The sequence below is a fragment of the Mus pahari genome, chromosome 4 (genome assembly GCF_900095145.1).
Source record: "Mus pahari chromosome 4, PAHARI_EIJ_v1.1, whole genome shotgun sequence".
NCBI lineage: Eukaryota > Metazoa > Chordata > Mammalia > Rodentia > Muridae > Mus > Mus pahari.
This window is the reverse complement of record NC_034593.1, coordinates 73,278,767-73,304,285: the sequence shown is the minus strand read 5'-3', so window position 1 is coordinate 73,304,285 and position 25,519 is coordinate 73,278,767. Positions and strand designations below refer to the sequence as shown.

Below are 25,519 nucleotides of genomic sequence, written 5' to 3'. Positions count from 1 at the left end.
AGGGAGAGGGAGAGGGAGAGGGAGAGGGAGAGGGAGAGGGAGAGGAGTGCGCACTGGGAAGCAGAAGAAAAGGATGCCATTGAGTGCCACAGCCTTGGAGTTGACATAAGGGTTCCCTGGATGGAGGACAGCAGTTAGGGATCAGCTGATCCCTCCCACCACAGGTGTTAAGGTGTCTTGGGGTTTCAGTCACATCATCATCATAATTTTCAGGACTGGTATATTCCTTCAGGGAAAAAGAGCGAAGGAGAACTCAAACCTTGCTTTCGTGCATCCCCATCTGGTCTCTAGCCATGGCAGAAGCAGAAACGTTTTTGTGTAAACTCTAAACTCTTCTGGAAACCCTGGCCTGTGGCAGTGACTAGGCTTCATTTCTAGCTTATAGTGGAGAAAATATATTGTCCACTCCAGGGTATCATTTCACTCTAGACTGTCCAGACAATTTCTCTCTCCTGTTCTCATGGCTTCAGTGGACTGAAATCCCTCTGAAACCATGAGCTAAATAAACTTCACTTCCTGTAACTTGTTTCTGTCAGTGGTTTGGTCACAGTGAAGCAAAAGTAACCAGTACATTCCAAATACAGTGGACTACAAGCTGCTGCCCATCCCAATGGCTCTCCATTTTACCTTTCTAGTCATATCATTTTCCTCACTGTGAGCTAATGATAATCCGGTATGCATCATACCTGAGAGGAATCATGAGGAGGGAATGGCCAGGGTAAAATTCATACAACTCTTAAGCATGTAGAATGCCAGGGATGGTAGAAAGGAAGAAGTGTGTGTGTGTGTGTGTGTGTGTGTGTGTGTGTGTGTGTGTGTGTCCTTTTGCCCTGGAATGGTCTCAAGTTTGGAGTTCAAAGGGGACATTAAATCATATTGTCTTTTTGGTAATAGATTTATTCAAAGATATGTTAATTCCATGGAATCGATGATGGAGACACTGGGGAGATCAGACCCTAACACCATGGACTACATAGCACTAGGGAGCACTTAGGATATCAGGCCTCAATATCATAGAGAAAAGGCCTGGCAAGGCTCTGAGGAGACCAGGCCCATGTGACAGAGTGGAGGTCACTTCCTATAGGTTTCAGAGAAGAGGGAGGGTCTACGCTATATGATTGATGAGTCTTCTGTGTCATGTGCTTGAATTTAGGCTCTCTGGTTCCATGGTGGCAGCGGGAGGGACAAGAGTTTCGGATTTTGAGGAAAGAATGTGAATTCCAGGATGTAAGAGAAATGGAGAAGAGGAGCCTGTTTAATTAATGTGGCTCTGTCCTGCAGATGTGTTCCAGGTAATCTCTGACACCTTGGAGTCTGTCAGCCTCGGACTTCTGCTCAAAATCATCTGTGAGGGAAGAGAGACACAGCTCTAGATGGGCCTGAGAAGCTGGGATCAGACCACCTGATTTCTTTTTAATTCTTAAAATAATTCATTGTGTATATTCATTATATCTGATACTGTTAGAAAAGGACATTTTCATTCATATATATATATATATATATATATATATATATATATATATATATATATATATATATAGTTTGAACACACATCTTAACACTTTCCTACATTCCATTTTCATCCCTCCCTGCAGTGACACAAATAAAAATTCAGAACACAAATATTTATACTTTGTGTGTGTGTGTGTGTGTGTGTGTGTGCGCGCGCACACACACACACACACACACACACACACACGCGCGTGCACCTGCATTTGAGTTTACAGGTCCATGGGGCCCAGAAGTATAGGAGCTCCAGGAGTTAGAATTCTAGGCAGTTGTAAGTCACCTAGCATGGGCACTGAGAACCAAACTTAGAGCTCTTGACTGCTGAACCATTCCCCCCACCCTGAACCCATTGAGCACTTTTTAAAAATATGTAATGGCTATTTGTGCTTCTTCTTTTGAGAACCATCCATTCGGTTAATTAGACAATTTATGAATTGGATGATTTGCCTTTTTAGTGCTCAATTCTTTATTAATCCTGGACACTTATCTCTCTGCTGTGTAACAGGTGAAGATGCTTTCCCCACTCTGCTGATAGTGTCTTCCACTCTTAGAATTATTTCCTTTTTTTGCTGTGCAGAAGCTTTTTACATTTATGTAAAATCATTCCTGGGATAATTTCCGGTGCTACTGGAGTCCTTATGAAGGGAAGTCTTGCCTGTGCCTGCATCTCAATGTGTTCTATTTTTTGTTAGAAGTTTCAAGTTTTCAGACCTTACATGAAACTCTGCAATGCACTTTGAATTGATTTTGTGTGTTTATGCAGAGTGGGAGACATAAATCTAGTTCAATTCTTTGTAAGTGGAAATCTACCTCTGGCCTCCCCCTTTGCAAGGAGCTTGTCTTCCCTTGACTGCATGTTTATGATCCTTTGACAAAAAGTAGGTGGCTGCTGCCTACTTATGGGTTACCTTTCGCTGGCCTATGTGTCTCTCTTTTTCACTATTAGCATGCTGGTTAGGTTACTAAGGGCTGTAGTATAATTTTCAGATGAGGTATTGTACCTCCAGTATGGTTTTTTCTGTATTAGATTGCTTTGGCTCTTTGGGGATTGATTTTTTTTATAGTTCTGTGAGAAACAAACACAATGGAGAGTTCTGAGGGGAGACTGCACTGAACATAGAGACTGCTTTGGTAATGTGGTCATTTTCACAATACTGGTTCTGCCAATCCATGAGCTGGTGAGGTCTTTATATCTCTGAGTGTCTTCTTGGGTTCTTTCTTCAGTTTCTTAATACTTTTGTTGTAGAAACCTTTCACTTTCTTGGCTAGGTTTACACTAAGATATTTTATTCTGCTTTTGGTTTAGAGCTTTGAATGGATGGGAATTTTTTTTTTTTCCTAAGCAATTTTGTTACTGATGTACAGAAAAACTATGAATCTTTTGTGCTGCTTTTTGTGTTCAGCCATTTTGCTGAAACTGTTTAAGGGACTTAAGAGTTTTCTGATAGAGTCCTTCTGGCCTTACTTAAATTCATTCCATTTGCCAATACACACAATTTGAATTTTTCTTTAAATTCCTTCTCTTCCTTTGATTGTATTGCTCTAGTTAGACTTTTATATAGATAATTTAATAAGACTGGAGAAAACAGAAATCCATCTTTTCCTTCCATATTTCAGAAGACACACTCTCAACTTTTAGAATAATGTGATCTATAGATCTCTCACACATGGCCTTTGATACACAGTGGCATGTTCCATTTTTTCTAAGTGTCTTCAGAATATTGACCATGAAGGAATGTTGAACGTTTTCTGCAGCTGTTAAGATGAACATATGATTTCTGTCTTGAAGTTCATTTATGTATTACATCTATCTATCTATGTATTTATCTATGTATCTATCTATGTATCAATATATGTATGTATGTATGTATCTATATATGTATCAATATATGTACATATGTACATATGTATGATGTATATATGTATGTATGTATGTATGCATGTATGTATGTATGTATGTATGTATCTATCTATCTATCTATCTATCTATCTATCTATCTATCTATGTGTTTTACACCACTCTTGAATTCCTACAATGAAGTCACTTGGTCATGGAGTTTGCTCATCTTAAAATGTTAATGAATTTGACTTGCCAAAAATTTATTGAAAAATCTTCAATTTTTGTTCTTCATGGGAACTTACCTATGGTTTCCTTTCTTTGTTGTATACTAATCCACTTTGGGTATCAGAGTAATGCTGGCTTCATAGAACAAGTTTACTCATGTCTCTTCCTTCCTTTTCTGTTTTATGCAACATTTTGAAGGAAGTTCATGTTAGCTATTCTTTAAGATTTGGTAGAATTTGACAGTGAATCTGTCTAGTCTTGCCCCTTTGGTGTTTTGTGTTTTATTAACGATTCATTCTCTATGAGTGGTATAGATATATTTAAACTGTTTACATCATCTTGGTTTAATTTTGGTAGGTCCAATATATTTATGAGTTTACCTATGCTTTCTAGATTTTCCACTTTGGAAGACTATGTAATATTTCAAAGTGATCATAACTTTATGCTAATGAGCTATGCTTGTGCCACCAAACCCTGTGTAATTCTTCATATCTTGAAACCCACACACAACCAACTCTCATTTCCTATTCCTCACCGAGTAGGCATATTTTAATGCTTTTAACATAGTAACCACTACAAACTGAATTCCATAAGAGTATAATATAATCAAAAGGCATGCAGTATGAGTTAATGTTGATTTTTGTGCATTGTGTCCTAACAAATATATACCAGGAATTGGTATGCTGCATGTATTCTGTGCAGCTATATTTTCCCATAGAATTTTAAAAATCTCATAAGCACTTCTGGAAAGTTGCAATAAGGATCTAGGGTTCTTCAGTGCAAAAAAAAAAATGCATTACCCTAGACATTTAATATCATACTCTTTAAGTAAGCATCAAGTTCTATGAACATGCATAGTCAGCTGTTTTGTCAATGGGATCATATAAAATGCTTAATTTATGATAGCAACATATACTATTTTTTAATTTTTAAATTATGTTCCCCTGAGAAAAGCCATTACATCCTAAAGTATCTTCTTTCTTCACTGTCTTAGAACGTTGATATGCTCTTCTTTCCAGTCTAGGAAGCTAAGTGACTTTATTGACTTTCACTGTCAAGTAGCCCTTCTATAATATAAATATAGAGACAGGGGAGATTAAATAATATTTGTGTATCACAGGCTGTGCATCCTTCAAGGCCAAATGCTATTCATTCCTCCTAAGTCGATGAGAAGAGCACAGAGTCTCAGCCACCACCACCACCACCCCCACTGATGCTACTCAGTGTAAACAGTGCTAAGAGGGTACCAGTTCAACACAGGACTTGGAAATCAGGGAGCCACATTCTGTCTCCTTAACCAAGGAGAATGTGTAAGGAAATTTGTCTATGAATAGGCTAGAATTTCAGGTACCATGATTCCTTTCCCTCTTGCTGATCCTGTTTAATGGATGTATTAATCAAACAAGATGTTTCTGAAACACAATGAAAGACGGAGATGTGGCCTGACAAGCCGCCGGGCGTTGGTCAGTCCTTCCATCCCTGGATGTATAGCTCTCCCATTCAGAGATTCAGATTGTATTTCCTCTTCTTCCTCATATAGGCTGGGTTTAGAGACCAGTTTCACCAACAAATAGGCAGAAGATGGGGTCTGCTACCTAGGAGATTTTAAGACTGTGGAATTTCTTCTTGGGCCTTTTGAACACTCTCCCATAGAAGCTTCTCTCTGTGGGAAACCAAAGGCCAGGGAAGTCTGACTCCAATGAGACTGCCACATTTAGAGAGAGAAAAGTGAGTAATGAATCACTCCCCAGCTTCTGCAGTCTACCCCTGCCTGGGCCAGACCCTGAGGGAAGCTGCCATCTCAGAAAACACCTCAGCCCCCTTTCTCCATCTGTTGTCGCCTGAATGGAGACTAACCATCCAGCTCTGGCTTCCCTGAATTTCTGACCCAGGAGAAGCAACACGAAATAATTGTCACTGAAGTTGGATGGCATGGCTAGGCAGCAAAAAGCAAGCAGGGTGGAGTGGTCATGTGCTCTTTGAGTTTCTCACAGTGTGTGGAAGCCTCCAAATCAGTCAACTTGGCAAGGGAAGATAATAGCTTGTTATTTGCTATTGATTAGAGCCTAGCTTCTACAAAGTTTCACACAAATTGACAGGTGATTAAACTTGGTTAGTGCCCTGTACGGATGCAAATGATTTCACACTGGTTGAAAACATAAGCTTGCACCTTGTGGCTTTGTTCCACAGCAGGAGAGTTCCTGATTTCACATGTTATGCATAAGTCTTATTCAGAATTCTTTCTTTCACTGACTGTGTTGCTGGTCCCTTCTATTACCTTTTTAAAATCTTTGAAATATACTCACTATATAATACATGTTATTTTAATGAGTCTCTTCAATGCTGACTATTCTGTAATTAATTGTTCCTCAGAGTGGGATTATTTTCCCCCCTATCACTCAACTCAGCCAAGTACAGTGGCCATAGATGTTTCCAGCTGGAAAAGGGACCAAAGTTCTTTATAGAAACACAAAGAAATATATTGACTCTGATTATCTCTGCCAGAAAGCATTTTTCTGGTCTTCTCACATATAATATATACCAGAAAAAAAAAAAACAACAACAACAAGAAATCAAATAAAACTCTCCATTTTTTAATGTGGGCCCCCAATATGCCCTGTCATAGACTACAAGGAATCTCCCCTGGTTTGTGTAAGACTTTATACAAAAGTCTGACATTACAGTTAGAATTTTAAATATTCTCCAATGGTCATATGCTGAAGACACAGTTGCCCCTGGTGATACTACAGTGAGATAGTGGAATCTATCCAGGGTGGGTCTAATGGTTAGGGCTGGGAAAGCATGGCCTTGGTGGGCATACTGGACTATGGCTTCCTCTTTTCTCTCTTTTAATAGTTAGGCCTGAACTATTGGCAGCTCTGCTTGATCATGTGTTCTAGTCATGATGTTCTACCTGGTTTGGACTTTTTTGTTGGTAAAAAAGTCATTGTTGGACTGAGTCATAAGTTGTAAACTAGTCTAATAAATCCTCTCTCTCTCTCTCTCTCTCTCTCTCTCTCTCTCTCTCTCTCTCCACACACACACATACATACACACACACACACAAAAGTTTATATATATATATATATATATATATATATATATATATGTGTGTGTGTGTGTGTGTGTGTGTATATATATATATATATATATATATATATATATATATATATATAAACTCATTCTATAAAGTCTGTTCCTCTAGTCTGACTGATACTCTTAGTATATACCCTTAGTAGGTCTTGACACAGTTGGCATTGTGATTAAGCTTTTCAGGGTCCTTGTCCAACATAGTGTCTGCAATGGCCACTCAGTGAAGCTGTGGTTTATAGGAGCTGTGGTCAGTGAAATGCTTGTTTGAGTTTTATGTGATTGTTTTCCATAAAAAAAGGAGTGGGTCGTGAAATACATCTGGGATGCATTACTCAGGTTTGGCAAGTTTTGCCTTGAGTAAGGCCTTTCTTCATTTCACCATGATAGACAAAAATTACATTCCAATCTCCTCTTCTCATCATTCAGGGATAAGCTAGCCCAAGAGTGCTTTGAATTTACTCTTTCAAAGAAATTAAAATTAAAATTTGTTTTACTATATGGTTGAAAATATATATCAAATTTTGTCTCCATATGCTTTACAAAGATAAACACTTATTATGAAGAATTGAAATTCCTAATGGGATGCGTGTGTTTCCTCTTCATCTGTTGGTCTTCTCTATCTCAGATAATCAGATGAAATTTTGCATTGATTAAACTTTGAATTCTATGCAAAAGTGCCCTTCCATTTAAATTTGATCCACAGATCATTTACATTTAAATACTCTTTTAGATTTAGCCTTTCACTATTCCAGAAGCATTTGGTTGATCACTGAGAGAAAAATCTCAGCAAAATGCACATATGTTGCTTACAATCCTGCTTAATTACTTTGAATCTGCAATTAAAAATTCAAAACGGAAGATCCCCAAATCCAACAGAAACAAAAAAATAAATCACAGCAAATGATACTTAACACCCAATTTAAGATTTAGCATTCTACTTTGAGCAACTAGTTGTTTCCCTTTTCTTGAATGAGACACCTGTCTTCATAATCCACATTCATGAAAAAAATAGATAAAAATGATTTAGGAAATACCCATGGAATGTGTGAGATTCTTCAATTAGTGACCATCTCTGGTCTTCATTTTTAATTACCTGCTCACTACAAAATGGGCCAACCTTATGTCAGAAAAGAAAAGAAAACTATTAACTTTTCACCAGAACAAATTATTAAATTGGTTATTTGTAGTAAGTTTTAAAAAAATTTTTTGTTTGTGTGTATATGGTATGTGTGTATGTTCCCATACCACTCCCCCTCCACATACATATGCATGCGTACACACAATGCAGCATGTATGTTGATGTCAGAGCACAAGCCTGGGGATCAGGCTATACCTTCTACCTTGTCAGGGATAGTCTCAGTGTTTGTGGCTGTCAATACCTGGCTATCTGGCCCATGAACTGCCAGGTATTCTTCTGTCTCTGCCTCTCATCTTTCTTTTGAAGTGCTGGGAATGCAGAGGCCATAGGACACTGTGTCTACCTTTATTGGGTTGTAGGAATCTGAATGCGGGTCCTTCTGCTTGAGCAGCAAGGGCTTTACCCACAGAGCCATGTTCCAGCCTGTCAATGTGTTTTTAGAAAGAAAGATTACTTAAAAAGAATACATTTGCACAAATTGATTGCTTTTCTTAATATCGCTCTGTGGCAACCCAGTCAAGTCTGTCCAGTTATTTCCTGCAAGCTGTTGCCCCTCCTTGTGTCTACTACAGACCAGGATCCAGTTGGAAGTATGTCTACGACCTATTTACTGAAGATCTGTATTTTAACCCAAGGCTATTAGGATGTCCAGGTGCTGCAGTTTTTTTTGTTACAGGGGAGTGTTACAGGGAGTGAAACTTTAAGCAGATTGTACATGAGAAGCACTTATGGATAATCACTAAGTATTCTGATTAGGTAAGGCAGAGGCAGTGTTTTGTATATTCAGCATCATTACTAAGTGCTGTTTCCACCTAGGGACTTGAGCCTGTTTCCCTCAAAGAAGATAAGTGCTATGCACACTTAGGAGTGCCTTGGGCTGCATGGCTGCAGTTCCTGAGCTGTGTCACAGGAGCTGGTGGCTTTCCCTGGGTGTCATGCCCTTCTTCCCATGTCCCTCCTATCTGGGGTACACTGATTTATGAGGTTTATTTCTTTCCTATTTCGGGAAGCAGCTCCCACATTCCATTTCCACTTTGTTCTGCCCATGATTTAAGTCAGCTTGGCTTGGCTTGGAAGTTATTTAATGATCTCTCAGGAAACCTTGACATTAAAGTCAAGAGAAAACTACTTTTCCGCCAGTGAAGCCAAAAGGCACTTCTCTGAGGAATCCAAACAAACGCATTCTCGTGGGCCTTTTATCCCTTTATTTTACTTACCCCGAAGCTAAAAGCTTACTACTTCAATTATGCTCACCTGAGGTCAATCACTGAAATTTTATTCTGAACATGACATGCCACATGCTGACTCTGTGATCATCTGAGTGCCACTAAACTGTAATATTTACCCTACCATGGAGGAAGCTTCGTGGCTTGCTTTCTACCCATGTAAAGTTCTTCCAGTCCAGATCATGCAGCGCAAACTTGGCTTAAGGGGAAATTTAAAGTGACTCCCTCACTGCCTCTTCAAACTTATACTAAACAGACAGATAAGAACAGGAAATAGAAACAGGCAAGGTAGGACAGGGACCCTGAAGCACCAGTTCCTGGAATCTCCTTGCTGAAGTCAAGGAACACCGGGGAGTTCTGTTTCCCTGTCCTTGTTATCTCCTTTCCTTTCCTGGAAGCTCTTCATGACTCTGTAACTGACACTGAGAAGAGGCACTGGACACCTGATTGCTATGCCAACAGGATAGACCTCATGCTTCACACAGTTTCTGCTATAAGTCCTTTAAAAAAAGCTTACCCAACTACCTCCTAACAGCTTTATGGTATCTCTCTTTTCTTCTCTCTTTCTCACTCACCCACATCAATCTATCTATCTATCTATCTATCTATCTATCTATCTATCTATCTATCTATCTATCTACCTATCTACCTATCATCTATCTGTCCATCCATCTAATCATCTATTTACCTCTATTATTTATCCTTATACTCTTAGTCCCCACCTATATTTTAGAGAAAACTCTCTAAAACTCACACTGTGTGGTATGTGAGTTTCAATCTTTGAATTCATGAGACAGTTGTTTGAAAATCACTGGCTCAGGGGAACTTTGGTAGCTGTCGATTTCTCTAGGACTATAGCATCCCAAGTCAAGCTCACGAAGAGGGGAAACATTTCTATTGAACTCAAAGGCACTCTGAGATGTCCTGCCTCAAAAGATTTAGTCAAGTGTGACTTGACTATAAACATACACAATTATAAACATACACACATTATAAACATACACAAGATGACTGACCTGGATGTCTATAATAGGGATAAATAATATGGCTATATTTATTCAGTTAAGGATCCGGCAACTGTTAAAGTAATGGAATTGCATGTAAAGTAATGGAATAATATCTGTGATGCATTATTAAGTAATGAAGTTTATGTAAGATTAGATCAAGCTGGGCAGTGCTATCACACGCCTTTAATCCCAGCACTAAGGAGGCACAGATAGTTATCTGTAAGTTCTTGGCCAGCCTGGTCTACAGAGCAAGTTCTAACACAGCCAAGGCTACAGAGAAAAACACTGTCTTGAAAAAGCAAAGCAAACCAACCCAACCAACCATCCAAACAGAAATCAGCTTAGTCATGAGAAGTTATACCCCTATTCCAAAGGTAAGGATGCTGGGTGACACCTATAATGTCCACAGCATACACTGTCCCTGCATAGCTATTTAATTTAGTATGCAAGTTAAGATCGCATTAAGATTCAGTCCCACACTTGCCTATATCGAGTACTCAATATCCGTGTGTGTATTGAAGAGGACAGATAAGTGTTACCATATTGGAAGAATATCTACTGAACAGAGGATGTTTTACTTCCTGTCTTTGTCATTGCTGACTTTTTATCATGGTTATAAATTACTTTCCTACCTAAAATAATAATGAAATTATTTCTATGTGGGAGAAGCTGTTGCTCTTGGTATGAATTTTAGACTGGAGCAAATGTACCATGATTTACTTTGTACAATAAACTAAGTGTCTATAATGAGGCTATTGAACTTTTCTTTGTAAATGACAAACTGTTCTAAAATTAATTCACCCAAAATGTCTAAAACATCTAGATTATTCCATTAACTGAAAGGTCCTTTGCCACAGTTTGCCTGGGAATACCAGTCCTACTACATATAAGAAGGAAATGATACATTTGGTGTCGGGTTGGAAGTCTGTAAGGTCTTCTAAATGGACCATATATTGAAGGTATGTCCTGTGGCTTGGACTTGTGGGAGGGGAAAGAAAATGAGATCCAGGCGGGTTTGCCAGTCTTGTGGGCATGGGGGCATGCCTCTGAAGAGACCCTGAGGACCCAGTGACTGGGTCATCCTTACCTTCTTCCTCTCCTCATGAGAGCATGTCACTGGGTCATCCTTACCTTCTTCCTCTCCCCCTGCTCCCTATCTCTTACTGTAAGAAGGTCAAATCAATAGATTTGCTCTTCTCCATGACCCATGATTACTGGCTGCCCCTCCTAAGGCCAAGGTGCAGACCTGTGAGCTGGATACATCTGCCCACTTCATGGATGGTTTTCTCCTGTATGTACTATAGCAGTGGAAAGCTAGTTCATCTGGCAGTCAAACTGTGGCTCTCTGCCTTTGATATCTGTATGTTCTGAGGAATAGGCAGTGCGGTAGAGGACATTTTTGTGGAGTCATATTTAAGCATTTGAGAAGATTTATTAGAACTCAGATGACACCAGAGGCAATAAGACTAAAGGTCCCTGGAGGTCTCTACTGCAAATATCTCTCTAGTCTGCCCTTTATTGAAGGTTTTACTTTCTACTATTTCAGTTTTCCTCCCACTAAATGGGACATTCCACAAATAAACAGTTTGTAAGTTTAAACTGCATGTCATTTGGAGCAATATCATGAGATATTTATGCTATCTATCCTGCCCAGGTTATGAGGCATTTTTATATCTAGTGTATCCAGAATACATATGCTAGCAGTCTGTGTTTCACTTGGTGCTCACCTCCCTTCTGAGAATGACTGTGGTAGTGTTGAAGTTCTTGTGGATAAGCAACCTTTATTTTGTAGCAATGGCCCCAAAGTGCCATAGTGATGTGATTCAGATAAGCCAAATGGAGATATGTGTTCCCTCATATCCCCACAAGAAAATGTTAACTACAGTACGATAGCCGACGGAGATGTCCCTCACATCCCCACAAGAACATGTTAACTACAGTGCGATAGCCGATGGAGATGTGTTTATAAAACTTTTGTTACATTCTATTGTTATAATTGTTCATTTCATTATTAGCCATTGTTATTCTGACCTTCTGTGTCAAGCTTTTAGTCAACTTTCTCATGGTTTCTGAAATTCTATAGAGGTCTCTGAGTATATCCCCCATATATATAGGGGACTGCTCTCTATTTTCTGTCCTTTTTTTCTTTCTTCTACCTTTATGTCTACTTACCATCTCATTTATTTTGATATGCTCACCTGGAATTTTTTTTGAGACAGGGTTTCTCTATGTAGCTCTGGCTGTCCTGGAACTCACTCTGTAGACCAGGCTGGCCTCGAACTCAGAAATCTGCCTTTCTCTGCTTCCCGAGTGCTGGGATTAAAGGCGTGCATCACCTCTACCTGGTGAATTTTGGCTTTTAGGACATCACTTTGCACCATTTCATTTCAGAAGATGCTTTATTACATTTACACAAGTGTGTGTAGGGTGTGTATGGGTGTGTGTGTGTGTCTACATGTAGCTATGTGTGCAGGTTATGTTTGTACAGTGTATGTGTATAAGTGTGTGTGTGTGTGTGTGTGTGTGTGTGTGTGTGTGTGTGTGTGTAGGGTGTATGGACTTAAGTGGTAATGTGTAGGAACAGATTCTCTCGTTCCACTCTGAGGGGCCGCTGGGGTCTAACTCAGGTTGTCAGGTTGGGTGATACCTGAATAACCTACTGAGCCATCTCACTGGTCTAAGTTTTTAAGAATACAAATTTTGTTTCTTTTTTAAAAAATGAGATCTAACCATATTAAATGTAGTTTTTGTAGGTCATCTTATTGGAACCTGAGAACAGGCCTCTGCCTTCAGTTCCTGTATGCGCTATGTATTTCTTAGGCTGTGTACATTCTTACCACTTTCTTCCTCAACCTAGCCTGGGAGCACACAGCTGCTGCTGTCTCTAGTTATGTAGGCATTTGGGGGTTTCTGTCTTCTCCCTATCTGAAGAAGAGTTGGCATCTATTCTGGAAAGGTATGGAACTGCCCAAAGAACTGAACTGCTCATCAAAAGAGGAATCTGGTTTGATAATCTTGTCCTGTTTCCATCTGGACTGTCATTAGTTCAGCAGTTTCACAGGCTGAGGGTCCTTCCTCAGAGCAGTTTGTTGTTCCTATAGCTTGTAACACATGTACCTAAAAGGCCTTTCCTTAGAACCTGACTGTGCAGTGTCACAAGTTGGCATAGCTGTGTTGATAGTAGGTTGCACTGTGAAAGGACTTTCACCTCACAGATCTGCTTCTCACCCGATCTGTACTTTATTGAAAGACTTGAGTAGTGGTGTTCTTTGTTATTATTATAGATCAGAGATGTATGGAGCATGTGAATCATTTAAGATGCTGGCATGCCTATAAGTTTTCAGAAAGGGTTGCTTAGAAGCTTTTGTTAATCATTGCTATGAGAGAAGAGTGTTTTGTGCAATCACAGCCTGAAAAATCAGTTAAAATCCTCCAAAACCATTATGTTCAGCAACACTGCTCATCAGCTTGGTTTTGGCCATTTGCTTCTGTTTTCAAAAGTTGAACTTGTTAGACACACGGAGACCTTTCTTCAACTTCCCAATATTAAGAAGCACAGAAAGCTGAACCTGATGGTGCTGCCTACAACACCAGCTCCTTAGGAGGTTAAGCAGGTTCAAGGCCTGCCTGGGCTACATAGAGAACACTGGGCCAGCCTGGGCAACTTAGTAAGACACAGTCTTCAAACAAAGCCAAACAAACAAACAAACAAACAAACAAAAAGTATGAAGCTGCGGCTCAGAGGCAGAGCAATTCCCAGCATCTGTGAGCCACAGGATTACTCATTCCCCAGTGTCTCTTTCTTTATAAAAGGAATCTGTTCAACTGAAAGCATATGTATGAACAAGAGATAGTTCCCTAAACCAAAAAATGCTTACAAGAAGGACTTTAAGCAGAGTCTGTAAAACATCATGGCTTCTCGAAGGCCTGCTGCCTCTTGTGTACTGGTAATTGAAAGGCCCACGTAACGCTGTTTTATGGTAGCTTCTTTAGCATGATGGATGTCACATGAATTGATGATTGATATCAGATTCTATATGTCTTATGACCTATAATTAGGGTGTGTGACTTTCAGTGGCCACGAGACTGAAAATCTGTTCCCTAATGAAGGAGTAATTATTACTACATGGGGGAGTATTTGTCTTTCAAAAATAGGTTGAGTAGCCAGGCATGGTGGCATAAGCCTTTAATCCCAGCACTTGGGAGGCAGAGGCAGGNGGATTTCTGAGTTCGAGGCCAGCCTGGTCTACAAAGTGAGTTCTAGGACAGCCAGAGCTATACAGAGAAACCCTGTCTTGAAAAACCAAAAAACAAACAAACAAAAACAACAACAAAAACAAAAACCACCAAACTTTTATTTTTAGAGATACTTAATCTAAATCGAATCATTGTTTTGCATCCTTCAGAGACATTCTGAGAACTAGTGTGGCCATCCTTATTTTATAAATTCAAAAAGAAAGAAAGAAAGAAAAGAAAACAACAAGAAGAGTGATCTAATGCAGTGAAGTGACTTGAGCAGCTCTGAGAGACAAGCCTGGATTCCTGGCTTTCAAGTCTCTACTGCCCCCTTTAAAATCTGAAGGAAAAGAGACTTGTAGCAAACCTGTGGAAGGACAGCCTTTGAATGAAGAGTTTGCAGGGTAAGGTTGAAACAGCCCTCCAGCATGGGTGATGGGAAGTCCTGCATGCCCTCTTTCAGTCCTACGAGATAATTCAGCCTGCGGGCTTCACTCCCAAGGAACATTTCCCAAGGCTTGGTCTCCCTGCTCTCTCTCTCTCTCTCTCTCTCTCTCTCTCTCTCTCTCTCTCTCTCTCTCTCTCTCTCTCTCAATCTTGGATGGTGCAAGAACTAAAGGCGAAGAATTTTGAAGTAAACTAACTAGACAAAGAAATACTGTCTTAAGACCCATTGCGTTCTTTCTGAGGGACAGTTTTGCCAATGTTACACAGCAACACCTCGGGCTTGTGATCTGAAGGCACAGGGTTCCAGGAATACCTGTTCAGGGCTTTGCTGCTTCTGGACCCCCAGGCATTGGACTTGTGTTAGCCACAGTTCCTGTGCCCGCGCTGTGTGGCAGGGCGTGCTGGCTGTTTGTCCTTGGGATCCAGCTCCTGCGAGGAGTTGACTCTCCTCCTTCCTTTCTACATGAGGAAACTCCCAGCCCAGAGTGGGATTCTGCCCCTCCAGCCCAGGCGTTGAAGTGTGGAACTCTCTCTAGACCCCACCCCCAAGCCTGCGGTGTCTGCCGCCTTTCACATAGCTAGGGACCACAGCTCCCTCCCTGCATCGGGGTTCGCCCCTGCCCTGCACTTTCCTCTGCAGATTAGATGAACTCCTAAGTGGAGTGAGTAGCAGCTGCAGGGAGTGGTGGCGACGAGCGACGGGGTGCTACGGTGCTTAGAGTGCAACCAAGGTTGGAGGACACTATTCTCCAGTCTCTGGCCACCGGGAACTTATCTGCCTCACTCCCTTGCTCCGCAATTCCCGTACCGGTGTCCTTTTCTTCCAGGGCGGCGTTCCTCTCCATCTCCATCTCTGACCCTCCTCCCTCCCCACCCACTCCTACTCCGGACTCTGCGCTGTGCAGTTCGGGGTCCCTGATCGAGTGGCTTTAGAGGTCCATGGAGAAGCCGAGCAGGGACAGCATTGCAGCTGTTCTGCTTTGCCGCTCCTGCTTCTGCTCTCACTTGCTGGCTCACACCAAATCGGACCTGCTTTGGGTGCCTCCCAGGACTGTCTCCGGACTGGCTGTTTAGATAATCCCTTGTTTGCAAATTCCTGGATTCCTCATCTGAGAAGAAACGCAAGAGCCAATACAGTAAGTAAGTTCAAACTCCAGTTCTCCTTCTGAGATCATGAACAGCCCTAGAGGATCCCTGGGTCCTGTCAGGGGTAAGAGGGCATGGGGAGGTGTTTCTAAGGGGAGCCTCCCACCCCTCCAGGCATTAAGTGGAACACTGGAACTAGGTGGGCTAGTACCACTTCGCTTTTCTTCTTTTGCTGGACTTCTTCTTTTCTGCTGAAGGTTATAGACTGTTCCTTGATTGAACACTACGGTATGAGACAGTAAGATATGGTTTTGCCCCCTCTTTAAAACTCAAGCACTTTCTGAAGTGCAAGATCATGTGGGATTTTCTAAGGCTGTTCAAAAATAAAGATTTATTTAGGCTTCCATTCATTTCCCCAAGATGGGATCAGTTACTAGTAGAAGTCTATGATTGTGTGGCATGGGGAGTGTGGTGGTGGTGGGGGGCAGTAATATTTAAATGCCATTCTTAGTAAAGACTAATCACTAAAATCTCAGAGGCATGTAAGAGACTACACTACTGTCAAAGACAGGAAGCACAAATACAGGAAAGAGAAGCATTCGCTGACTTTTCAAATGATCCATCCATCTCTACCTAAGCTAACAACCATGCCTTGTATGTAGCATTGTTAAAGACCCACCTCCCCTCACAGAAGATCCAACAGGTGCAGGCAACTATGGTTTGTAGCATGGAGCTTGGGGGTTTTCCCTGGGAAAACAATACTAGAAGGAGGGCTAGATAGGGATGTCACACTTTGCCCACCTGGAGTGACTTTGTCTCAGAATAACTTGCAACCCCAGAGATTTCAGCATGTAGTTCAAGCATGTAGGAGAAGCTTCCAGGCTTATTAAAGAAAGCACCTAGAGCTCCAGAAGGAGAAAAGCCCATCGTTTCCCATTCTACACTTAAGTGCTTCTGTGACAAACTCAGTAAAGGGGCACCTGTTCAAGAAATCAGCACCATTCATAGTTTTGAATTTCTTGAATAACCTGAATGTCTCATCTTGCCTTGTTTCAAGGAAAGGCTCTCCCCCTTTCCTTTTTCTGGCTTGATTGGGGACCTCTGGAGTGTCACGCGTGGCAGTGTCTACCCTCAGCTTCTCTTTCACTCTTCTACTTTTCCAGAAGTGCTGTTGTGAATGATACATTCTGTGTCCTGGGTAGTGCTTTGCCCAGCCCAGGGCTAGTACTGTGCCTAAGTGCAGCTCAGAGTGTTCACAGGGTAGTAGCTTGCAGATGGATAGCCATTCCTGCAGAGGGGCTGTAGGGCTCCAGTGAAAGGACTTCAGAGGGAAGAAAATGTGATTGAAAAGAAAAAAAAGTGTGTGTGTGTGTGGGGGGGGGAATAGTCAATAAATCAAATGTGCTTCTCTTCCCAGTGCCCTTACATCTGCGCTTACACTAGTTCGTCTGTGCCACCTTCAAACTCCAACTTTTGGAAGTCTGCTCAACTCTGGTGGACATGGATGGTCTGAGTAACTGCTCCATGAAGTCAGACTCTTAGCTAGGGAAAAGGGGGCAGCCAATTAAAGGGGCCAGGGTTCAAATGCCATGTTTTCATAATGGGCAGCCGGGCTGGCATCCCTGGAACATGTTGTTTGAAATCTATGTTGACTTGTATAGAATGCACCAGTGTAACAGCAAAGGAAAACACACAGAAAGTTCCCAGGCCCCTAGGAGTGTGTGTGTGTATGTGTGTGTGTGTGTGTGTGTGTGTGCGTGTGCGTGTGCGTGTGCGTGTGCGTGTGCGTGTGTGTGTGTGTGTGTGTGTGTGTAGCAGGGTCAGGGGGAGATATGAGCATTTGAGAAAAAGAATTCTGTGTGGAACATACTGACAGGCAATTTCAGAGGTTGTAATCAGGAACTGAATTAATAAGGTCTTAGGGCAAAATTCTTGAAGAAGCAAGTAGCAGGTACGAGACTAAGAACAAGCAGACAAACCTGAGGCTGCTATGGCAAGGCAAGAGATCATTTGTGTTTTTACATTTAGTAATGAAGGGAATTGAAATTATACTTTGCATTTAAAAGGTGGCAGTAGTTATTAGTAAAATTGTATTCTCATTTAGCTTTGTATTGCTTTTGTCCAATCATTGAGTAGCTTTACTGTACCAGATGGTGCACTGTGAGATTAAACAATGGGTCTTTAGAGATGGCTGTCCTAGGTCGGTTAACTGGAACAGTCACATTGTGGCCTGTGTTGTGGGCAGTGATAAAAAGTGAGAATGAACCTTCTGGATGACCAGGAGAAAGACAGAGTCCTCAGTTCACCGCATGGGGAAGCCTGTTCTCAATTTGGTGGCCATTCAGTATGACAGAGGAGCAGATGTGTATTGGGATGTCAAGGGGGAATCAGGACAGGGCGTCTGCAGGGATGTCAGCAAGCCTTGAGTACCACACTAAGGAGCTGAGATTTATTTTAGTGAGAAAGCAAATAAAAATGTGTTTTGAGCATATCATGAACCAAAAAATTCCATTCAGGGATGTAGACTCGAAGAAATCCATGAACAGATATGGTTATATAAGAGGTGGGGGAATGAAGACTGAAAGTTAGGCCAATTTGAGATTACAAGAATAATACCTTGTTACTACCTTAAACCTAAGGGACATAGAGAAGAGGCAGTGTGACCTAGGTTCGAAAAACAGCTCCATCCACAGGAAACCATCACAAGGGGTCTACCCTGTGGAAATCAAGGCCACAGAAGAGCTGCTGAGGCATACCTAGGGTACAGAGAGAGGAATTAGAAGCCTTGGGCTCCTCCTTCCTTCTGCTATCTCTCCACGCAGCTTTCTTTTTAAAATTATTTATATGTATATAGTATGTATGTGTGTAGTTTTATGTGTATATGTGTTCATGCATGTTCATATGTATAAGTGTGTGCAAGTACGGGTGTGGTGTATGTGTGTATGTGTATGTGTGCAGGTGTGGTGTATGTGTGGGGTACATATGTATGTATGTATGTGTGTGGGTGTAGGGCATATGTGATATGTACTTAGGGTATGTATGTATGTATGCATGCATGTATATATGTATGTATGTGTATGGTATATATGAATGTGTATAGGGCATATATGATGTGTAATTAGGGTATGTATGTATGTATGTATGTATGCATACATCCATGTGTGCAAGTGCAGGTATGACAGCATACATACAGGGGTGAGGACACAACCCCAGGCCTAGGTTTTTACTCATCACCCTGATTCTCTTTGAGACAGGGTCTCTACGCCCACCAGGATGCCTGACCCATAAGCTTCTGAGAATTCTCCTGTCTGTCAAAGGAGCTGCATTATAGCTGTGCACTAAGCTACCAGCTATACATGGGCTCTTTTCATATCTTCCCACTTGCATGGCAAGCTCTTTATTCACTGAGCCAGCTCTCCTCATGCCTCCTGCTTTGTAGTTCCCTCCCAGTGCCTTCCATTGATTCAACCCAACCAGGATCCTGATTAAGTGGGAGCATGAAAGTGAGGGAGGGTCCTGTGCAGCTCAGTGGTTCAGAGTAGGACAGAACGATGGGAAGTGGAGCAAGGGCAATGGAGCCAGCCAGCATTGGCTGTGAGCTCAATAAGCAAGATTCATCTACCAATGGTAGTAGATGCTATTATGACTGATTAAAAACTTATTAAAAGCTCTTATGAATTAAGTGCAGAAGTCGTTTGTGAGTGTACTCACTAGGTATCACCACTAGTGTATTGAATCTAGGTGTTTTTATACACATAACAGGGAATTCATAGTCAATGCAAATGTATTATTTTAAGCACTCTAGTAGAGCTATTACCTTATGTCTTAACACCCAGCAGGCGTCTCCCTTCAGGATACAGATTTACAAAGACTTGTTGAATGTGTGTTCCAGTAAATGTTACAGTACCGCCATGGTGAATTGCCCTTGCCTTTCCTGTTTGGCTAATGAACTGACAAATGAAAACAGCAAAAAAAAAAAAAAAAAAAAAAAAAGAAAAAAAAAATTAAGGCTCGAAAATTTGTTTTAAAATGCTTAGCTTAGGGGATAATGATGATTAGAAACTGAGCTAAACAAAACCAGTGCAGTAGAAATGATGATAAGAGACAGGTGAGAGAGAGAAGGGGCGGGGAGAGGCAGCCTAGTTGGGGGATCTGCTTTATTTTAGCCTTTATATGTTATTGTATCATATCATATCATATCATATCATATCATATCATATCATATTAGAAAACTTTAACATCAGTCTCCAGAAATATTTCTGAAATATTCAGAATATTCTTACATATTTTATATCACCTAATTTTTCTCAGAATTTTTATTGACTGATATATTTATTTACTTTACATCTGGATCACAACATCCTCTCCCTCCTCTCCTCTCCTCTCCTCCCACTCCCTCTCTCTCACCTCATTCCCCATCTATCCATTCTCCCCAGAAAAGAGGAGTCCTCCCCTAGACACCAACCAGCCCTGGCATATCTAGCCTCTGCAAGACTAGGCACATCCTTGTCAACTGAGGCTGCACAAGGCATTCCAGTTATGGGAAAGGGATACAAAGGCAGGCGATGTGGTCAGAGACAGCCCCTGTTCCTGTTTTAGGAATGTCCTATGAAAACCCAGCCTCCCAGCTGTTACATAAGTGCAGAGGGCCTAGGTCTGCCCCATGAGTGCTCTCTAGGTGGCAATTTAGTCTCCTTGAGCCCTGGGGGCCTAGGTTAGTTGTCCTTGAGCCCCTGGTTGCCTGTCCTCCCCCCTCCCCATCCTTCCATAGGATTCCCCATGCTCCATTCAATACTTGGTTGTAGCTCTGTGCATCAGCTTCTAATAGTTGCTGTGTGAAGCCCCTCTGACTACATTTATGCTAGAATGCTGTCTGCAAGTATAGAAGAATATTATCAATAGTGTTGAGGTGGGCTCCTTCTCATGGCATGGCTCTCAACCTGAACCAGTCATTGGTTGCCTATTTGCATAAATTCTGCTCCATCACTCACCCCTGCAAAGACAGAGACCTTGTAAACATAGGAGAGCTCAAGGAAACAAGAAAACCTAGAATGCTTATCTGTTTTTTTAAGTTTTAAGGGCTTTAATTTATTGGGTGCAGGCGATCACACAGGCAGGGAAATTCAGCAGTGTATGGTAGAAGAGAAAGGTCCCAAACTTCTCCGTTTAGAATTTTGGGGTAAGTTTAAACTTGGGCATGTTTTTAACGTAGTACCTTGGTAGTATTCTGCTCTATGTTGTGCGGGAAGTTACTTTCAAACCATTAAACAAAGCAACACCTCTGCACACGGTTCCATTTTAAGCATCAGCTGGCCTAGCCAAAAATCCAAAGAACAGTGTGCTTGTCGTGCTAGCATTCACACACACACTCACACACATATACACACACTCACAAATATACACACACCCACACAAACACACTCACAAACATATATACATACACCCTGCACACACACACACACATGCAATCACAGCCATTCACACATACCATACACAGAAACACATGTGTACACACACACACACACACACACACACACACAAAACACATACAATCACACAATAATGTGGAACAAGTTGGATCGGTGGGGCTCATTGATTAGAAATACCATCCTAGTTGGTGACTTCCAGACCAGTTAGAAGCCCTGTCTCAAAAAACAATGTGGATGGCGCCTGAGGAATGATACCTGAGGGTTACTTCTGACTACAGACACAGATGTGCACCTAACCCCCCCCACACACACACACACCACACACACGCACGCACACGCACACGCGCACACACACACACATACGAGAGAGAGAGAGAGAGAGAGAGAGAGAGAGAGAGAGAGAGAGAGAGAGAGAGAGAGAGAGAAGTATGTGCACAAGAAGTGAAAGGGAAAAGGGCTGTGTGAGAGTCCAGCTGTTCTGCCTTATTTTAATCTCCCAAAGATCGGGTGCTCAGCACATGCAAATGTCTGCCCTTTGTTACATCTTGGGCTGTGTATGTACACATTTCAAACAATTGAGTGGGTGACACTTTCCTTTAAGTTAATTTGTTGACTTCACAGCAATTATGAAATTGATAGACTTTATTGCATTCCTTTTGCATTAAAATGGAATGTATTTGATCTCATTCATTGTGGAACTGTTTTCTCTCTCTAATAGGAAAGTGTGTTTTTGTCATGACCATAGATATTTTGAATTCCTGAGTTCATCCATCCCTAGTTGTTAGTAGACTTATGTAAAGGATTTGCTTCATCAAGCTTTTACAAGATCTGCAGTGTGATGAGTCAGGACACAACTATCCAGGGGAGCTCAGTCTAAACGAAATCAATCCTTTAGAATGGTTCTCTGTTTCACTAACTTTTTTATGTCATTTTTATTATAGATTCTTGTGCCATTTACAGGCCAAGTGAAAGGGAACTGGTTCTGAAGATGGGCCCAGTAGGTGCAGAGGCAGATGAGAATCAAACTGTAGAAGTGAAGGTGGAGCCCTATGGGCCAGGGCACACCACTCCTAGAGGTGAGTTGCCCCCTGATCCGGAGCCGGAGCTCATAGACAGCACCAAACTGGTCGAGGTACAGGTGGTCCTCATATTGGCCTACTGCTCCATCATCTTGCTAGGGGTAGTTGGCAACTCCCTAGTAATCCATGTGGTAATCAAATTCAAGAGCATGCGCACAGTAACCAACTTTTTTATTGCCAACCTGGCTGTGGCGGATCTTCTGGTGAACACCCTGTGCCTGCCATTCACACTTACCTATACCTTGATGGGAGAGTGGAAAATGGGTCCAGTCTTATGCCATTTGGTGCCCTATGCCCAGGGTCTGGCAGTACAAGTGTCCACAATAACTTTGACAGTCATTGCTCTGGACCGCCATCGTTGCATTGTCTACCACCTGGAGAGCAAGATCTCCAAGAGGATCAGCTTCCTGATAATTGGCCTGGCCTGGGGCATCAGTGCTCTGCTGGCAAGTCCACTGGCCATCTTCCGGGAGTACTCCCTGATTGAGATCATTCCTGACTTTGAGATTGTGGCCTGTACCGAGAAGTGGCCTGGGGAAGAGAAGAGTGTGTATGGTACAATCTACAGCCTTTCCACCCTGCTAATCCTCTACGTTTTGCCTCTGGGCATCATATCGTTCTCCTACACCCGTATCTGGAGTAAGCTGAAGAACCACGTCAGTCCTGGAGCTGCAAGTGACCATTACCATCAGCGAAGGCACAAAATGACCAAAATGCTGGTGTGCGTGGTAGTGGTGTTTGCAGTCAGCTGGCTGCCCCTCCACGCCTTCCAACTCGCTGTGGACATCGACAGCCATGTCCTGGATCTGAAGGAGTACAAACTCATCTTCACCGTGTTCCACATTATCGCCATGTGCTCCACCTTTGCCAACCCCCTTCTCTATGGCTGGATGAACAGCAACTACAGAAAAGCTTTCCTCTCAGCCTTCCGCTGTGAGCAGAGGTTGGATGCCATTCACTCGGAGGTGTCCATGACCTTCAAGGCTAAAAAGAACCTGGAAGTCAAAAAGAACAGTGGCCCCACTGACTCTTTTTCGGAGGCTACCAATGTGTAAGGACGCGGGTGTGAAAGTACATGGGTGAATTTTGACCAGAGCTGCCAACCTGGTTAGGGAAGGTTTTCTGGTCAGTGCATGCAGACCTCCCATTGTATTGACTCAAAAGCAACAGAATGGAAGCCCCAGCGGTATTATTTCTGGAAAACTGGCTGGCAGAATGAGGTAAAAATAAACAGATTGCCGTGGCACAACCTTCTGATTACTGATGCTTAGATGGTAGGTTGAATTATGCATAGAGGAGGGAAGGAAACCAGAACAAGGAGTTGGTACCAGCATGGTTAAAAGGGAGAAGTAAGTGTTATCTCTGAGAGCACAGTGGGATCTGCATCAGGCATGCTGTGGACTCTATAGGCTCCCTCATCACTTGATGAAAATCTGCTAAACAACTCAAATTTCCCTAGGGAGCTACAGGCTCTCTGTTAGGGTGTTTTGGTTTTTTTGTCCTTCCTAAGATGAAACCCAAATGAGAATACTATAGGTAAACATGGCTTGCTACCTAAGGAGGTGAGTAAACACATTTGCTATACAAGTAATGTTTTGGCAAAGATGGGAGAGATCCTTATATACTCAGTGAGCAATTAGTTGTTCTTCAAATCAAACACTCTACTGTTGAAAGTTTGTTTATTAATTCAGAATCAAAATCTGAAACTATCATACTGAAAAGGAATGAAAACAATTGCTTTATTTCTTGTTTTAGCCATTCCTGCTTTAGGTAAATACTGTTTGATGACAAGTAAGCAACTCAGCTCTTCTGTTTCTAGCTAATTGCTAAAGCCTTTTGGAACCATACAACTTTTGTTACCATTCCTGCATGGGAGCAAACAAAGTTCACACTAAAAATTAATCAGACTAATACATAATTTTGTAACAATTTGAGTTTAGTTGTAGAAAATTGACCCCCTCCACCACAACTCTAACATGTTTACAGAACTGTAGAATTATCTTCTTTGGAGTTCATCCTCAATAGACCAATTTAAGTTAAGTAAAAATATAATTTCACTAAAGTGAACCCATTTGGTAAGAAATCTCCAAAACTGAGTTTATTCCACTTTGCAATTGTTTTTTCAAAAATTTCACGTAAGTTTTCTCTTTTTAAAATGACTATATTTTTGGTAACATAAATATATATACAAAACAAAAGCATATCTATAAATAGGGAAGCATTAGAAATGTTTATTTAATGGTTTTATGAATATAGCTTTTATTTCAAAGGTACCCAACCAAAGATAATTAAAACTCTATTTTGTTCACACAGAAAAGTAAGAAAAATGAGATGTTAAAATAGTTGCACTTTTCTGGATGCTGACGTTTCAGTGTAGGCATATTTTTTGTAAATATGGCAGAATCTGTGAGTATATTCCTCACAATTTAGAAATATTTGATGTAGTCTAATATTTAGTTATGATATTAATTTTGTATATATATTTAAATCTCAGACTTTGGCTGTTATTAAATTCCTTTCAGTGTGGAAATAAAAGATTGGTCTCAAAGTGAATTGTTCTTCTAGAGTACAGAAAGGGAATAAAACACCAGAAGAAAAGAATAAATATAAGGTGAAATGGGAAGTCCACCTGATACACTGCTGTCTGAAATATGTCGTAGAACTGTAAAGTATAGCCTTTTCTGTTGGACTCTGTACAGTCATCTGAAGATAAGTTTTTTACATTTTATGTGTAAGATACTTTGCTTAAGATCTTAGTAGAAGGATGTTGCGAAGTCTTTATGCCCCTTGCAGATTTCCTATCCTGTACAAAACCTGTCTGTTACTGTTACTGTGACTCCGGCTGTGATGGTAAATCATTGGAATCCAATTAGTGATTCAATTAACATATTTGTGATTGAGTTCATATGTCAACTCAGTATTAAAGCATCTTTTATGTGCTGGTTTTAATGTCAAAATAAAAAGAATTTGAGGAATTGTGTAGAGTTTCCCTGTAGCTCTCCCTCTGCCCTTTGGCTGAAACTGAGTCCCTCGCTATGCTGTGAGCACCCTTTTCACAGGACACAGGGACCTATGAGGGCTCTGTGAGAACGCATTCATCTTCATTTTCTGGTCAGCTCTTTCTCCTGAACATCAAGCCTGTATCTTCATCAACTGATGAAACATGTCTTTATTGGCCCCACAAACAGATACACAGTGTGCCCC

General features: G+C 41.4%; 1 protein-coding gene and 1 pseudogene across 4 annotated transcripts; one reads left to right on the top strand and one right to left on the bottom strand.

Annotated features, from left to right (window-relative positions):
* LOC115063841 overlaps positions 1 to 16,734 on the bottom strand; it is a 35,891-nt pseudogene extending 19,157 nt beyond the window's left edge.
* On the top strand, positions 15,439 to 25,288 carry Npy2r (neuropeptide Y receptor Y2). Of its 4 annotated transcripts, XM_021196643.2 has the most exons (3): positions 15,439 to 15,857; positions 22,197 to 22,312; positions 22,652 to 25,288. In XM_021196643.2, the coding sequence occupies exons 2-3, from the start codon at positions 22,225 to 22,227 to the stop codon at positions 23,368 to 23,370; spliced, it is 807 nt and encodes a 268-aa protein (XP_021052302.1). In that variant the 5' UTR covers positions 15,439 to 15,857; positions 22,197 to 22,224; the 3' UTR covers positions 23,371 to 25,288. The 4 variants fall into 4 exon arrangements, with proteins under 4 accessions (XP_021052302.1, XP_021052300.1, XP_029393642.1 ...); XM_021196641.2 differs by having other exon boundaries at positions 22,197 to 25,288; XM_029537782.1 differs by having other exon boundaries at positions 15,657 to 15,861; positions 22,178 to 23,944.
* Positions 25,289 to 25,519: the final 231 nt, after the last annotated feature.

Excerpts from the sequence above, each read along its gene's own strand:
- Npy2r (XM_021196641.2), top strand. The coding sequence starts at position 22,225 with ATGGGCCCAGTAGGTGCAGAGGCAGATGAGAATCAAACTGTAGAAGTG.